General features: G+C 39.1%; 1 protein-coding gene across 1 annotated transcript; it reads right to left on the reverse strand.

The window, feature by feature from the left end:
• Positions 1-5,701: 5,701 nt before the first annotated feature.
• On the reverse strand, positions 5,702-14,539 carry LOC5571122. Its single transcript, XM_001659513.2, has 3 exons — positions 13,152-14,539; positions 12,828-13,093; positions 5,702-6,280 (listed from the first exon to the last, which is right to left on the reverse strand). The coding sequence occupies exons 1-3, from the start codon at positions 14,326-14,328 to the stop codon at positions 5,987-5,989; spliced, it is 1,737 nt and encodes a 578-aa protein (XP_001659563.2). The 5' UTR covers positions 14,329-14,539; the 3' UTR covers positions 5,702-5,986.
• Between the last annotated feature and the right edge of the window lie 4,008 nt (positions 14,540-18,547).

Genomic DNA, 18,547 nt, shown 5'->3' on the forward strand with positions numbered 1-18,547 from the left:
CTTCAATATCTTAATTTTGTTTATAATATTTAATTGTTATAAATGATTAATGAAGATTTAAATCTGTAGACTCAATGACATTTCAGTTTACATAATGACAGCTCGTGCCGAGCAATGATTCAAAAGCGATTTCCATACTAACTTCAAATCAGTGTTGCGATGGATCTTCTTCGCGAAGGATGATCGACGAATCTTCGCGATCCAATATTCGCCAAAATTCATTTTGCATTTTTGCGTCACGAAGAGCATCGCAAAACGCGAATGGATGTAATACCGAAGATGCAAAATGAACACACCGACAAGTGGCTCGCGAAGCCTTCCCACTCGTAGGATTCATTTGTCCACACGCTGTTCATTCTCGTGATTCATTGCAAGGCTGCTTCTTCTCGCAAAGTCAAGCAAACACTCTGCTGGTTGCATGGTGTACTGAATACATGCAGCCCAACAAAAGCACGCTTGAAGTGCACAGCACGAGCGTGGCTGAGTGCTGCTGGCTATGGCTTGGAGCGCGACCGTTATTGAGCTAATTGCGCAACAATTTCCTGGTAATGTTTAGTTACAATAGCAGCATAAAATCTTTGGCATGTACACGAATCGCAAAATGTACTGATTTTGACATTTATTATTAGTGAGTTGTAAAAGTATAGCATCAAACTATAGAAACAAAAAATACTTTTGTAATTTAGTTGTTGAGTTTTATTGAATTTACCCAAATGTTGTTGAAAAAACATGAGAGGTCTGGAAGATTTCGATTGCAGGTTTTCTACCATTTAAATAAACCAAATTAATAATTCAATAAACGAAACGCATGACAAACACGTCTTTTATGGCGCACCAGCCTGTATGAAGATTTTTTTTTCTTTTTAAGGCACTCCGTGCTCGTGGTCACTACTGTGCCGCAATCAGTTAATCTGTATCTTCCTTACCGATACAGTTCTATTTTTAGCTAATCTATATTTACATCTGCTTTCACTCTCTTCTGCTTTTTTGCTCTCACACCGAGCAGGTAGGAGAGTGCTCTGCTGTTGGTCCAATCGATTTCCATAAGCCATAGTCCATTGCTCTTGCGGTGGTTCGTTTTGCCGTGTTCCTGAGTCGTTTTGAGGCTAGCTGCCATTCTGATACTGACGGAGGACGGATGTGCTCCCCTAAGCACGGTCCTCCGTGCGGCGTCTTCTGGTGACTGGACGGGTTATTTTTTTGGAGGGGCTGGGAATTGAATCCATGACCTTCCGCTTATGAAGCGAAAGCGTAACCTCAAGGCTACGGACCCCCCCCTGCCTGTATGAAGATGATCGAAGTGAATATTTTCCTGCTCTTCGCGAAGAGCAGGCAGCATGGATCGTACCGTTCACATTACCGAGCGATGGAAAGTCACCCGATGATAGCGTCGGGAGAAACAGCGATCCGAAAATGAAACACGAACGAATGAAGCGCCCGAACGGTTGTTCGTGATTATTCGCAGATTCTGTTTTGATGCCTACAAAAATTCATCGTGTCTCGCGTTTCCGATCGCTGTTCAGCAACATTGCTTCAAATGTGTTTTGAAAATAGTTCCAGGGCACGAAAACTTATGAAACTTTGGATTCTGGCTCAGTTTTTAACATAAAATCATGATATGTAAAAAACTTGATACCCCTAAACAAGCCAATTGAATAAATTGAATTCATTTTCCGATTTCAGTACAAATCTGACGGATTTTTATAACTATTTTATTTTTGTGAGTATTTTCGTGTAAGATAAACAAAAATGCAGCGTAACTTTACTGCCGTGAATCGCAAGTCAATCCCATCTGCATTTTTGTCGAAATTGAGTTGAGTTCAGTTTTCAACATATCTTCCAAAGCTCTTTCAGCTGCCCTAATGAGATAATAAGATTTGTTCAGTAGAAAGTAGGAAAACACAGCAAGTCCGATTGTCCCATAATGAAAACTAATCGCATATCAGTCCCACTACAGATTTCCGCACCTTGTAATATAAAAATGAACCGTGTTTTGATCATCTCTATATTTTTCTCAGAAAGATATCGAAGTAAAAAGCAAATTGTGAAAGTTTCATTTAGATTTGAACATGTTCCAATCCTCTAGAATTTTTTGAATATTCGTATGGAAAACAAGTTCAACAACTTTACACCCCATTTTCTCAATGCCTACTTTTCACAGATGGGACTGACTTGCGATTCACGGTAGTTTAGTAGCTGTCAAAATACGTTGCACCCAGAGTGGATTTAAATAAGAGTGGCGTCAATGTCAAAATTGGAACAGCGGCGAACTGTCAATTCCATATAAATCCGCGTTCCAATCGAGCAGGAGACCTGTCAAAGCTGGAACAAGACGTCACTCTTGTTTACAGGCACTCTAGTTGCACCTACATAACGATGAGAAGTTGTATTTGAACTTATGAGCCATTTTACGAAGCTGGTCAAATGACAGGAGACCTGGGACTTTTCAATCATCGTCGTCAGTTTTCGTGATGATGATGGTTGATAACTGTGCGCATCTCTAGCGTAAGTTTTCACACATGCGAAAACTTAAATGGAGAAAATATATTAAAATATTTCTGATCACAAAAATGCCTTTTTATGTGAAATATAGGTGAATAAGAGTTATCTGATACAATAACTAGGTGTAATGTTGCAGTAACGAACATTTTTGGATCTCTTTTTTGTCATTTTCTCCATGTCCTCGTTTGGTAAGATGAGGCGTTGTTAAAAATCACGCTGGATTTAATCCCAGGTCTCCTGTCAATGTATCATTGAAGGTAGTTTTTGTCAGTGCTCACCGCATCAAACAAAGGCGCCACTGTATATAGGATTTTACATTGTGACAGCATTGCTGTTCTGTCAAACACACAAGGCTACGGTGGCGCTATCTATGATTTCCATAGCGACCATTTGGATTATTTTAATGATCCATTGACGCCGTTGCGGCGATAAGCTGTTCCAAAACGTCTCGTAAAATGGCTTATTGAACACCCTGTAAAAAGCACTCGCATATCAAGAGTAGATGTCAAACTGACTTTGACGTCTGAGCACCGTCGCATCGGAGTCTCCATATATAAAAAATGTGCATGTGTATGTGCGTTTTGTGACGATTCGTTCTCCAAATGCATGAATCTGGAGCATTTTCACCGGCTGTTAGTCATCCCAACTAATGGGACGGATTCGCTAGATGGAAGGTAGTCGTGTTCTAAACAACGAACCTGTTGTGAAATAATTGATCACTGTTTAAAGTCGAGTGTTCGGAATTTGAAACAAAACGGTACATGATTTTGGACATTTTAATGAACAACCAACTGCTGGTAGATGAAATGCAGTATAAATTAGTGCATAACATTACATCGCTTGCTTTGATCGTGCTTCAAAATCAAATGAGAAAAAAATCTGCAAAAGATCCAAATAACCTACTGATTGCAGTGTTTCATCCGAACAAACGTAAACAAGTATCGAAAATTGTTATTTTATTTTTGCACATCGCTCAAAAGATTGACAATTCCAGGCTTAAGAAAAGAAATGTAAATAAATATTGAAAGGTTTGTTCTTCTTTCCGTGTATATTTTTCTAAAAATGCTTGTCATCTTCTGAAGTTTCATGCCTATAGGCTGTGATTGACCAACCCAAGTAACATTTCAGGTTTTGTCAAGTTGCTTAAGTTGAAGATACAATGAAGCAACATATTGAATTCCAAGAGTACAAATCTAATGAATTAAGGTGGAAATGCGTCAAAGCCAAACCAACCGTAGTACCAAGTAAAGTACCAAAAAACTGATCTTCCTGAAAATTTGAACGATTGGTCACGTGCTAGTGGTGAGCAATCGATCAAATGTTCTGCACGAATGGATGTCCAGTTCTCTAGATTCGTGCTCTTGAAAACTCGAGGTTTGGCTTTAATGCATTATTACCTTAAAAAGGGCTTCGCACTGATGAAAGATTTTATGAATAGAACAGAATCAAAACTTCTTTTTGCAAAAGATGGCGACACCACATTTGTAATAAAATCAATTTTCTAGTATGGAAAAAACGCCAGTTCTCAGCTGTTCCGTCCCACAGCGATATGAAATGAGGGTTGAAAAATTGAAATAATTATGCCCACTTTAATTTTTATTGTTCATCGCATAAAATGAGAATTTAATCGTTAGTTCAGCTGATTTTTACAAATCAACAACACAGCCATTTGTATTAGTTTTGTGTGTCGGTATGCAGTTGTCGCTACCGTATTCCTTGGTGACATCTATGGTGGGGAATTTGAAGTTTTATCATGCAATCAGCAGATGGTGATAAAGACTGTTATTTTTTTTGAGACAGTGTCTCTACCGTCAATCTGGCTACTGCACAGGTGATTTTGTTCTATTGATTGAATAACCAATGGAATCGAGGTGTAATTGTCGATATATATTCACCTTAAAACTACTAATAAGTTTATAAAACCACAATTTGAACCACCGAGTTCTGCAAGGCTTGAATTATCATCAATAGTCACTTGATAATTGGTTTGGTCAACTAGCATTCAATTGCCCCAACATGAAGACTTTCACATCAAACATATAACAACTGACATTTATTTATTCAATCGAATTATTTGCACCCAATGCGACTCATTACACATGGGTAAAAATCAATATACAATTAATTAATCTAATAAATACAACACCAACAAAAAGTGGGATAACCTGTGGTCTCATTTCTCGATACCTATCGCTTTTTCATCATTTCAACGTTCACCAACCAGGCATCGGAGAGCAAAGGCTGACATTATTAACTAGACGGTACGATGATGAGGTAATAGAACTCCCAGCAGATTTCATTAAGCTACCAGTTTTTGTTGCTTCCATGCTCGCTTGCATTTTTCTTTAGCACCATATAATAAATATAATAACTTATTTATCCCATCACGAACTGCACCAACCGCAGCTCGTGAATAAATGCTTTTTTTATTCAAAAGCAACACTGTTTAGTGATTGGGTTGACTATTTTTTTGTATTTTATTACACACATTATGACTCGTCTGCAGAGTCCACACGATCAACCCTCCCCAGAGATTGGATAGGTATCTCCCTACTTGGGGAGCGTCCATACATTACGTGGCATTCTTTATACCCAAGTAACCGAATAGCACTCTAATTTTCCCTGCGTGCTAGTTTAGTACTACTATACTACTGTGTTGGAGGTACGACTGTTATGTTGATGTTTGAGGTTATGGCTTTCAGTCTTAAATAAAACTCAAAACGGATTTTTGCTTACATCCGACGTTTTGGACACATGTATTGTGCCTTTTTCAAGGATTAGCTGTGTTCCGTTTTATCATTTGCCCACAGCATAGGCAACATTTGTCCAACAGCATAAAACGAATTCCCCGTTCGGGTACTATACGGGAGTAGAAATCCGAAAACGATCTGGGTCGCAGAACTGAAAACGCAGTTGCCTGTTTTGGCGCCACTTTTACTCTTGAGAGTAAAAGTGGCGCCAAAACAGGCAACTGCGTTTTCAGTTCTGCGACCCGGATCGTTTTCGGATTTCTACTCCCGTATAGTACCCGAACGGGGAATTCGTTTTATGCTGTTGGACAAATGTTGCCTATGCTGTGGGCAAACGATAAAACGGAACACAGCTAATCCTTGAAAAAGGCACAATACATGTGTCCGAAACGTCGGATGTAAGCAAAAATCCGTTTTTTGAGTTTTATTTAAGACTGAAAGCCATAACCTCAAACATATACTACTGTGAATTGGCGGTTACTTGAATAACCTTCGATACCTTTCTTTTACCGGTTTTGATTTCCTATACCTATCTAATATATAATTCGTGTTAAATTCAGTAACACCCTCCTTCAAAAGGCTACGTCCTATATGAACGCTCCCCATTAAGCGGCATGTGCTAATAGCTACTGCAACGTGCGCCGGCAATAGCCGGCTAGTTAGCTAATCACGTTCGCAATCGTTCGGAACATGGGGAAATAGAGCCGACCCCGCGGTGATGTCTTTCGTTGCACTTAATCCGATCGGTACTCATCGTAGTGCAGCTGTTTGGTTCGGTATAGCTTTATGACGGTAATCAGCACGATTAGCGCTACTAGCATTACCACCGAAATGATCACTGCCACCGAGAGCGTGAGAAACGATCGAGTCGATTCGGCGCCAGGCCGAAGGTCGATGGTGGAATTCGACGGCAGCATGATTCGGAACGAAATCGTTGACACCTCGGAGGGGAGCTCGTCCTGGTCGGATGTATCTTCGGTTGAGTTGTCGGCGGTATCGCGTTTAGAACGCACTGTTGCGCAATTTTCCTGGAAGATCGGAATACGAGAGAGACGAAAAAATAGTTCGATGATTAAATTGGACTGTATAGGGCGCAAACTTTAGACTTGATTATTATTTGATGCAATTTTCTTAAGAGTCTTTTCTTAATGAAAGGTAAATTCTTTCCCGACGCAGCATGTCGTTTTTTCAAGCCAAAAAAAAATCACAAGTGTTGTATTTGTAAAAATTTATTCATTTCTTGAAGCTTGAAAAATTTGATTTTTACCACGATTATTTTTAGCGACGGGGTAAAACCGCCCACCCACGGTATAAAAGCGTAGCTATATCTTTTTAAATGCTTTAGAACTTTATTTGGTATAAATTAGAGGTAGTAGTGGTCGGTTTTACCCAGCTTCCGCAATTTTCACAATTAGAGCCTTATTTTGAAGTTTGACATTTACAATTGATAATTTGCTTCACTGAACATATTTCATGACGTTTATACTTGTGTAGTGACGATTTTGATGTCTCTTCTGTTATAGGGGAAGAGCACTAATTTTCGACCCATTCATACGATTTTGGTCTACTTTGTATGGAAATCCGAAAATTCGCACATAATTCTTGTAGATCGAAAATAAGTGCTTTTCCCCTATAAATGAATTATGTCCCGACAAACGATATTATACATTAGATTTGGGTAGTTGTTAAACTTCCAATCGGCTGGCCACGATTCATAATTGAAAACAAACATTAGATTTGTTTTTCTTTTTACTTTTTTGAACATGCTTTTAAATCAGCCCTTTCAATAAAACAGTCATCATTTTTCCTCCAACCGTAATATCTTGGCTGTCGTTTTTCGATTCAAATAATTAATAAAAGAACCATTCATTTGAACCAATAATCAAACTTGCTGAATTCTGTCTGATAAAAATGTCTTTGCAGAAAGTATTCGGAGAAATAGTACATTCGGGGAAATGATTTTCGTGAAAACATCCTTCGGAAAAATTTAATTCGGGGAAATGTCGGACAATCATTTATGACATTAAAAAAAGACACGGACACCGTCTTGAGCCATTTAGCCAATGGTTGAAGCGGGAATCGAACCCACACCCCATGGCACGATGCATTTACTGCCTGACGACACTAACATCTCGACTACGAGGCCCACAAAATATATTTCTACATGATATTGAACTTTGGGGATATTTTATGGGTTATAGGTCGTTCGGGGATTTGGAATCTGGTGTAATGAGAAAGAATATTTAGCATGATATCATTGAGAAATTCTGATAGAAGTTTGTGGGCATCTCTAGAAAATTTTAAAAAATGTCTGCAATAATTTGTAAAAAAATCTTTGCAGAAAATCTCGATGATTTTTTTTTCATCTTTATCGATGAGAATGGCTTTACTTCCTTCCGAAGGAAGTCGTCACTGTAACCTTTTTGTCATAAGTAACTGTCTCGGAGACGGTTTGCGATCCCAGTTCCTCAGCGTGAGAGACGAGTGTTCTAACCACTACACCCGGTCAGTCCCCTATATTTCGGTGTTGATTCCATAGGCTCCAGAGTGTACTCAGGAGGAATTTCTCCGGTGGTTTCTAAAGGGATTCATTCAGGAATAAATATATGCGTTCTGACAGAAAATCTTCTAGAAACCCATCCATTCTTTTGAAATTGCTCCCAGGATTTATTAGGAAATTCTTAGAAGAATACTTCAAGAAATTTCTCCAGGATATTTTATTGCAGTCTAACGCTGATACCTCCACCAAGTTACACTGAAATTGCCCAGGAAATCCCGCTAGGAATTCTCCCAAATTTTTCTCCAGGATTTCTTCGGTAATTCGCCCATTAAACTCTTCACTTGTTACTCAAAAAGATCCTTAAAATATTTCTAAATTTTTCAGTAAAATTCACAAGGATTAATTCCAGGGTTAAAAAAAAACTACAGTTTCCACCAGGAAACAGTAAACCAAGTATTCAGGTTATTATTATAGTTATTTTTATACTAATTCCTCCAGTGAATCTTGCAGTCAGTGTCGTAAAAAATCAACCGAATGATCTCCGATCAGTGCGAAAACAAACAAAAACAAACTCCGCAAGCACGAAGCCAATCTGACTACGAGAGCGAATGCGACGAGAAAGAGAGTGGGTGCAACACACGCACACATTCAGTTTCACCCACTGTTGGTGTCATTTCAATATTCAATTTCACTTAGACTTAGAGGCACGGACATTGAGAATTGAGTATGAAAAAATACAAATGAATTTTATAAGAAAACGACAATGTGATGCTGCCAGTTAATGGATTATGATTGTCTTTTTAGAAAAAGTTCAACTTTAGCAACTTGCGGATGTTTTTGTGGGATATTCTGGTGGAAATGAATTTTTTCACAAGCGAAATTCAATTTGCTGCCACCGAATGTCAGTAGGTGTATGAGAATCAGTGTAGAAAAAGTAATTGAAAAACTGAATGCACATTCTATCAGATTTGTGCATGTATTGTCGAAAACAAATCACACAAAGAAGAAATCAACGATGATGGATCCTACTGAGGGTCAGCGTTGTTGACTGTATTTTGAAAAATGCAGACACTGCCTGCAGTATGTCTATTTAGAGTGAAGGAATCGTTGGAGAAAATCCTGAAGAATTACTTGCAGAAGCAATTTTTGATAGTATCACATTTTGTAGAGGTATTTTCACAGGATACCTTGAAGAAATTACTGGAGGAATCTCTAGAGGAGATCTGACAGGAATGACTTAAGGAATTTCAGTAGGAAGGAGTCTCTGAAAGAATTTCTGTATGAATAATTTCAAGAGCTTTCAGAGGAAACCTAGAATAAACATGAAAGAATATTCTAAAAGATAATGGAAGCAATAAAATTCCTGAAGGAATCCCTGAGAAAACCTAGGAGGAATTCTTGAAGGAATCTCTTGAGGAAAGAAATTACTAGAGGAATTTCTGGAGGAATCCCTGGATGAGTTCCTTGAGGGCCTGCCGGAAAAAATCTTGATAACTACCTGAAAGAACTCCTGGTGAAATCCCTGGAATAACTCCTGGGGGAATTTTCGTAGGGATTTTCGGATGAATTTCTGAAGAAAGCTTTGAAGGAATTCATGGAGAAATGCCCGAAGAAAATCCCTGGAAGAATCTCTGAAGGTAAACCCTGGCGGAATACATGGAAAAACCTGGAGGGATCCCTTGAGGATTTTTTTTGGATTTGGAATCAGAACCGATGCCTAGAATCCGTGGTACAATGTTGCTCTTGGTTGACGGTTTTACGTCTTTTCATTCTTATTGGACTAAAATCATGATCTAGGTCATTAGGCCTTATGAGCAAATCGAAGAAATAGTAGCCTACAATAAAAGAAGGGAAACATTCTGCACTCTCAGTTGAGCTCGGCTAATTTTCAATCTTTTATCGAGATCCGCACTGCTCAGCGATCAGCAACAGAATTTTAATTGATGTCAGCAAAAAATCAGGTTTGTTTATAGCAGCACCTTTGGGTGCCGCTGACATCAAACGTCATTTTAGTTGAGATGTCAGCAAACGAAATTTAACCGAGATTTGCACAGCTGCGATCAGCATTCTGATTTAAGTGTGTAAGTTTTGAATGTTCCGGCATAATCACCCGTTCGACCTAATGACATGACACCGGCCAAATCCAATCTTTGGTTCATTATTATCTTGTAAATTGGAAGAAACTCATCAAAGTTGATCCGTCATTCCAAACTCGCGTACACATTTCTGAATAGGCAGTATCCATTTACAGTACTGACCTGATTTTGTCAGCCCCCGATTTTGTCTACCCCCGATTTTAAAAGACAATTTACACCGTCTTCAGCACATAGGCTGCACAGACTGAACGATCACTATAGGCAACGGCCAACACGAAACACCCAGTAGCCCAGCGATGAATTTTTCGTTTGACGAAAAGTTTTTCACCGACTGGAGCGGGAATCGAACCCACAACCCGTGGCACAATACGTCTAGACGACTGACGCCGCTAACCGCAAGGCCACGAAGCCCATAAGTCAGCTTTTTGACCCGATTTTGTCAAGCCTATTTAAAATTTTTCAAAAAATTGTTATCGTCATGTTTTACCACGTTTACATTACAATTGATGATGATGTTTGATGTCATCCACGCATGGTCGTAGCCAGCGGGGGCAATGGCAACGCCTTTTATTAAGTGTTAAAAATCGATATTACCAATATGAGGGACGGGGGAGCCCCTGATATAAAAAACTGGCTATTACCATGTCCATTGCCCTCTTAAAAGTCCATGTAACCATGTAATACGTCAAATTTGAAAAACAGGAACAAAATAAAATGACCCGATTTTGTCAGGTTCCCCATTTTGTCAGCCTAAAATTCTTCGAGGGGCTGACAAAATCGGGTCCTTACTGTATTACGTAACGCTAAAATTGGAAATTTTTGACATCCTAATCCTCCGTAATGCTTTTTGTATGGAAATTTTCAAAATTTTGTATGTGTCATAACGCTCAAGACCACCCTCTCCCCCCTTCGAGCGTTACGTAATTTGTGGACGCCGCAATATGGTGTGTATCAGTGATGTCTTCTTTGACAATATCTTGGCGTAATGCCTGGACAAAAAATATGTGGTAAACTCTGAAAGAGTTCTCTAAGAAACGCCTAAAGGAAACTCTGGTGATGTCTCTGGATTAATCTCTGTGGTTATCCTTAGAGAATATTAGGTTGAAATCTCATAGAAATCCATAAGGAAAAGTTTTGAAGCAATTTCAGTGAAGTTCATGATTACTACACTATATGAGTTTAAACACCAATTATTTCCTGGAGAAGATTTCAATGAATTTTTTCTAGAAATTCCTAAATGAATCCGTAGAAAAATCTCTAACAAAATGTCTAGAAATATCATTGTAATTCCCAAGAAAACTTTCTAGAAATCCTTAAATTAGTTCGTGAAAAACTCTCTAAAATAATATCTAGAAAAATAATTGAAAAAGTTACTGGGTGAGTTCATAGAGGAGTATAAAATCAAAATATTCTTGAAAATCTTTGGATGAATTCCTGGAAAAGTTAACCTTCTTAAGAAATTTGTGGAAGATTCTTTGGACGAATTTCAAACGAATTATTGAAAGAATCTATCTTTATTGACGAGATTTTTAGCCTTAGGTTAGTTCATCTCGGGACCAACGGGCTTTACTTCCCTTCCGAGGGAAGCCGTTACTATGGGATTCGATCCCAGGTCCTCGGCGTAAGAGGCGTATGTTCTAACCCCTACACCAGGTCCGCCCGTACTCTACAGGAATCTCGGGAGCTATACCTGATTGGTTAGAAAATCTATTGCTTGAAGGTATGAATAAAAATATTTGGGAAAATCTTGAGAAAATTCATAAAAAAGTCAAAAATGAATGAACTTAAGAAGACATTTCTGGAAGAGTCTTAGGAGGATTTTTTTTATAACTCCCTGGTTAAATCTCTAGTATAATTTGTGGATATATTTCTGGTTTTAGGTTAAAATGCTTTGAAGCCAAACCTTAAATTTCAAAAGCATAAATCTAAAGAACCAGACAACTGTTTGTGCTGAAAATTTAACTCACTCGTCACTCGCTGGTGGTGACCAATCGTACTCTAGATTTGTGCTCTTGAAAATTCGAGGTTTGGCTTCGATGCATTTACTAGGGACGTCCTTGAACAAATTCCTGGATAGATTTGCTAGAGTAATTCTTGGAAGTATCCTAAGAAAAATCCTGGTTTATTTCTTTTAAGTATTGTGAACAAACAATTCGCATGGGCATCTGTGCAAGAATCACTAAACAAATTCCTGATGGAAACCCATTAAAGTTCATCAGACCATTTTTGAGGAAACCCGTCTCGAGAGTACTTGCTTAGTAAAAATTACTGGCTTAGTTCCTAAAAAATCCTAAACAAAAACCTAGGAGGCATTCACCCATGGTAAAATCATTGGAATTTCTGGAAAAAACTCTAAAGAAATGCATCCGGTTTCAATTCCTGGAAGTATTCTAAATTTTAGAACAATATGAGGAGAAATTAATAAAAAATCATTTAAGGTGATTATAGAACGAAGCCACACCTAAAATTTTCAAGAGCACAAGACTTGAGAACCAAACAGCGCTTCGCGTTGAAAATTTATCCCATTGGTCACCACCAGCAAGCAAGTAATTTGATCGATTTTCAATGCTAACTGTTGTCAGATTCTCCAGTATTGTGCACTTGAAAATTCGAAGTTTGGCTTCGTTTTATAATCACCTTAAATGACTTCTTGAGAATATCTTTAATACTTAGCTACAAAAGGTTGTCCTTTTCCATAGTAAATTATATACAAACTTAATTTAGAAAGTTTTGCTCTCCAAAGTTTTAAATGAAGTAATTTGGCTGAGCACACGCCAGTGCTTAGCTAAATTACTTCCTGATCATTTAAAACTTTAGAGAGCAAAACTTTCTAAATTTGTATCAATTTAGTGGACACCTTGAATTATCCAATTTCTGATTCGTACTCTGAGGAACTATTCAGTCAAGTATGTAGAACTATTCCATCCGTATCAGCAAAGTTTTAATAATATACAAAAATGACATAAGAACTCAACGTACCACAGCGCACTCCCTCCGATCAACGCAGCCCACTATTCGTACTCGCATAACCATTTCGTCACCGCTTCGCATTCCCTGGAACATCGCAGCCCGGAAGTTCAACCTATAGCTGAGTGGCGATTCCGCCACAGGTGCCACTGAGCTGATTGCTCTCATCGTAGGATTCAGACAGCCATTCGTCGTCACAACGGTTGCCGAGTTGAGCACACTTCCGGCTGAAGTCTGTCGCTGCATAACGACTTCGGACAGCCGCGTGAAGTTCCAACCTGTAATATGGAGTTCTCTTATTCACCATAACTGATCGGTTCACTTGTATCAACTCACCATCTCCGCTACGGACTTGCGTACGCAGCATCAGTTCCTCTCCTAAAACTACCGAGCCACCTGGTTCGAGTGCTCGGGTGAATCCGTTCCCGTTGTCAGATCTTCGGAAAAGCCCCAGCTGTGTACGAAAGGGCCGCTGGGTTCCTCCGTACGCAAACGTTCCGGATGCGCTTCGTTCCTGCACATCATTGTTCACACCAAGTCGAACGGAATGCGTTTTCGCTACGACACGTTGCTGTATTTTGCACTGTAGGGTGAGAATTGAATCGGCGGCCGTACGCATTCCCGCAATTTGAGGAAATCTTAACCGTAAGCACAATTCCCGGGAATTGACACCGCACTGTTGAACGCCGCATCTTGCGAAATTGTTCGATTCAATGTCCACCAGGAGTCTATTTTGGGCTACCCGAACATCACAACCGTTTAGGTCACTGTCACTAGTAACGTCTACAAGAGGAACACTTTCAATAGCACTTTGTATGGTGAGGGACGATCTGAAGAAACCCCCAATGTTGTCCAGACAGGTCAGATCGTTCAGCTGCAGTCTTATAGGTCGAGAACCGCCCGGAACTTCATCTCGCAATGCTCTTCCGAGTGGCGGGATGTAAGCATTAGCAGGCCGGTCGTAGTTGTACCCGGTATCCGTTGACGGATTGGAGAAACCTTCATCCGCAAATGGAGGTATTGGTGAACTCGGAGGATTGTACTGGTAACCAGACTCGGTTGTAACAATGATGATTTCATCACGTTGCGGAGGTAACTGTGGTGGTGGCAAGTAGTCATTGACTGGTGGATCGGCGAATTGAGTATCATCCGGGGTTCCAGAATCTTCTTCTGGAGGCAGGTATTGGTTATCCACCGATGGGTATTCGTCCGAGAGAGGAGGTCTCTGTGCTGGTGGCTGCGGTTCATCCGCAAAAGGTGGCTCCGGTGGTATATACTCATTAGTTGGTGGATTGTAGAAATATCCTTGGAAGTCTCGCTGTGGAGTTATTGTAGTTCGTGTCGGTTGACGATTTATGATAACTTCTGGCAGAAGTGTGGTAGAGTACCCATTCTTGTACTCGGAATCCTTTCGAGGGGGAACCAATGCTCGAGTGATACTTTTGCTAGTGAAAACGTCACTACGCGTCGATTGTACCGTGAACAGAGCAATAATTAAAACTTTTCCGATCATTGTGCGACAGTAGAGCTCGTTAGCTCATTTCCGACCCGAATCTTTCACAAAACTAAGAGTTCAATTTCAAACGTTCCCACTTTTATAACCATCGCTGACTGGATATTGCATTGCTGGGCATATCGAAAATCTGCATATAACCGACGGCAATGATCACGCAGTGACAATTTCCTAAAGTTATTTCGAAACATATTAATACTGTTGCAGCACTCAGGAGCGAGTACGCGAAAACAACATTTAATTTTGGAAAGACCTCATGCACGCTCAACCGCCGAGGAGAGCTTCCCTCCGGCCGCCTTCACAAAGAACGCCAGCATTCAACAACTCCGGTGGACAAATTAAGTCACATTACTCACTTTCCCGTAACAATGCCAATCGTGATTGGCAGCTTGTTCCAGATATCCCTTGCTACTACTCCTTCCGCTGCAGCACGCTATAACTAAATCAATTTTTGCTTTCTTTGGTTCAAAGCGCGGCGCCAAGCTGCACGGACTCTGCCCATCGAACCAGTCGGCCTTCATATTTTCCGCGCAGAGTACGTAGACGGGCGCTTCATAGTGAAATGACGAAAGCCATCAACTGTTGAATTACAATTTTGCGGTGAAACCTGGTTGCGTGTCGTTTTGGAAGATTCCCCGGACACCTTCCGTAAATTTGGGAGACAGTGAATCACCCTTTGAAGCGAAGTCGTGACATTTAGCGTGAATTTGGTCATGTACACTAAAATCTTTGCTGTTTGAAAGAGTACGCCTTCCAGCAGCTGGGAAGAAGCAGTCAATCAACGGTAAGTGTGGTCATTGAGAGGACGCTTTCAGTTTCGTTTATTTTTCCATGCGTGCGGAGAGAGTGTGGTAGGCTTTACAGCAAGCATCAATGATCAGGCAGCGTAATTAAACCCCAAATTGAAAAATATCTAATATCTATTTTTGGGGATAGTTGTTGGAGATGCTATTTGTTTTTTTATGTGCAACAACGTTTGCCCGAAGTCATTTGGTGTTGATTGATAAGTTTGATTTTTTTTTTTTCAAATTTTTGTAAGGGTCGTAAACGTTTGAGCTTACCCACTCTCCCTCTTCGAACGTTAAGTAAATTGTGGATGCAGCTAAATTTAATGTTTAATTATTGCTTGTCTTCGTTAAAAATGTGTAATTCCTAAAAAACTACTATCAAGTAAAAACATCTACTAGATGGAAACTACGTAGATGATGGGGGCCATGAGAATTGTTTATAAAAAGTAATAGTCACACATTCTCCTAATATTGAGTGCGGTTTCCATCTAAGTTGATCATAACGTCAATAACCCATGGTTCATCCATATAAATGAAGGATCGTGATTTATATGGTTCGAGAATCTACCATCATATTTCGTCTCCATTATAAGGTCGTTTTCACGGTTGATCCATATTTTTGGTCCAATTGTATAGGGTCGATGTACCAATAGCCGCATAGCTAAGAACAAAAATTCGCATAAAATCGAAACATAACGCTATCGTCATTATTTTTTTCATCACCTGAAAGCTTTTTATCTTGGTTTTGTGGGAAAAATATGAAAACTACGAAACACTCAAATGTTTGCATTTATTATCGCGTGTCGCTACTATAGGAATACATGTGCCTATAGTAGCACTATTTCTAATTTCTGTTCCTATAGTAGCACTAGCATCTCGGCGTTGGCAAAATACTTATCAAAACCGTTATGTTTACAAAACTTTTATATTTTCCTACAAAATGTGGATCAAAAGCTTTTCATTTGATGTAAAAAAAGTTCTTAATTCATCAATTTATTTTGTAAAAATAAAAAATAGTTTCTCTCAGTAGTGCTACTATAGGAACAATAGGTTTACTATAGGCGCAAGGGAGGCTCAAATTTTAAGCAAAACTATTTATTTAGATCATTTTTTGAACAAAATCAAGCTGTGTATCAATGGTACTTAGGTAAATAGCTCCTGACCTCCATGTCAAAAAATGTTTTGAAAAGGTTTATAGCAAAACGGCCCGTAAAAAAGCCACTAGTGCGACTATAGGGGACTGTCCATTAAGGGAACACCGACCCTAACAGTTCTAAAAAAATAGACCATTAAAAATAGATAAAATTTCATCCGTTTCCATCGCAAGTTTGATCTTAATTCAATTTCAAACAATTTGTCATTCATTTAACATCAGCTCTCATGCCTGATGATGGAGCAAATCAAAAGAAAATTTGCAGGAATGTTTTGTTTTCCTACCCATATTAACAAAAACTAGAAATAGTATATATAAACCATATCAAAGTAAAAATTTATCCAAGGTACTAATGTCAGGGAATTCTAAAGAGTCATTATGCTGGCAATAGTTCAGACATTTTTTTTTTCGAAAACTCGTCCAGAGAAAGTAGTTACTCCTTCAATGATTTCTTCCAGAAAATCATCAAGAAAATCTGTCAGATATTTTTCAGGAATTCTTCCAATGACACCTCCAGAGAATCCTCTAAAACTCATCAACAGATTGCTCGTGAGATCTTACGAGAATTTCTCATAGGGAATCCAGGATTCCACCAAGGATTCCTTTCTTCTATTTCCTCCAACAAATACCTCATGTTGTTTACAGAAACTCCTCCAAGGATTTCGTATCGGAAAATTCCACCACGAAATAATTCAGAAATTATTTTCAAAAAGTCTTTTAAGCATTTCAGAAGTTTCTTCAAAGATTTCACCTAGACATAGTTCATACATTTTCCTGAAATTTCTTTAAGGATTCATCCAGAAATTTTTCCAAGGACTCCATCTGGAATTTCTCCGGAGTTCTACCAGGGATACCTCCAGAAATTTGTTATACAAAGAACTCTTTTAATGATTCCTCATGAGAATCCTGTTGAGATTTTTCAAGGAGTTTGTCCATCGATTCCCTCCAGAATTTCTCCAGAAGTTTCTTCAAAGATTTCAGCAAGAAATAATTCATATATTTTACACATATTCCTCCAAGGATACATGCAGAGACTTCTCTATAAATTGATCCACAGATTCAATCAGGATTTTTTTTCCGAGTATTCCCATAGGGATTCCTCCACACGAGTAGAAATCAAAAACAAGATTATGACTCATGATATCATGATTCCAGCGTGTTTTCGTCTTATGAAAATACACCATGATTTGGACTCATGATATCATGAGTCAGATTGCCGTAACGCAACACACGCGTTAGGTTTTTGTAGCTGATTGCTCGGAATCATGATTCAAATGCCAAAAATGCTGAGTCCGTTTATGATCGACAAAATAAAAAAAAAGTTAAAAATAGCATGCAATGAGATTCGAGCCAAGAACCTTCTGATTGTGAGCCACGTACTCTACAACTCAACCGCTTCGTCATCTTGAATTAAGAGTGATCGATACGAATGTGATGAAGCAAAGTGCGCCGCTTAGTGTTTTCACACTGGATGTTACGCTTATGAGAAATCGTGATTATGACTCCAGGAACCATGATTTGTGATCCTGATATTATGACCTGACCAATTTATGAATTTCATGATTTTTAAATCATGGTGTGGGGATCAGACTTTTATCCGTGCAGGGCTCTAGCAAGGATTCTTAATTCTGCAACTACTCCAGAAATTCCTCTAGAAAATCCTTCAGGGAGTTCCCAAGGTATTTCCCTATATCCCCTATTTCAGTATAAGTATGTGTGCTTCGTAGCCGTGCGATTAGTGTCACCAGGCATTTAGTCGCATCGTGCTAGGGAGTGTGGGTTCGATTCCCGCCTCAGGCCGGTAAACTTTTCGTGAGGACTTTTTTTCCGACTGTGCCACTGGGCGTTGCATGCTACCCAGACAACCAGAAGTCACATAACAGTTAACGAACAAAGTCGTTTAATAGTACAAATTGCATCACACCCGCACTACATGGTGTGCGAAATCGTTTGACCGACGAGTTTCCTCGCATAAAACGCTTTTTTATGGGTTCATATGTACATTACGTTTCGTCCCGCATACACATACAAAGTAAGTCAGATCAATCCGTAGCAGCTGTCAAATCAACTTTATTGTTACAAATTAAGTCGTATAAGAGTACAGATTAGTTCGCAATAAAATTTACACACTCACATTGCATACTACTTTTCATCATATAAAATATGCACGTATATCGCCTCCACTTTTGTACGCATAAAACCTTTTCGCGACATCTTATACGTGAAACTTTGCGCATATAAGAATCGCATAACGCAAAAGGTGATTTCGTTATATGTA

This window comes from Aedes aegypti, unplaced genomic scaffold (genome assembly GCF_002204515.2).
Source record: "Aedes aegypti strain LVP_AGWG unplaced genomic scaffold, AaegL5.0 Primary Assembly AGWG_AaegL5_hic_scaff_1545_PBJ_arrow, whole genome shotgun sequence".
Taxonomy (NCBI): domain Eukaryota; kingdom Metazoa; phylum Arthropoda; class Insecta; order Diptera; family Culicidae; genus Aedes; species Aedes aegypti.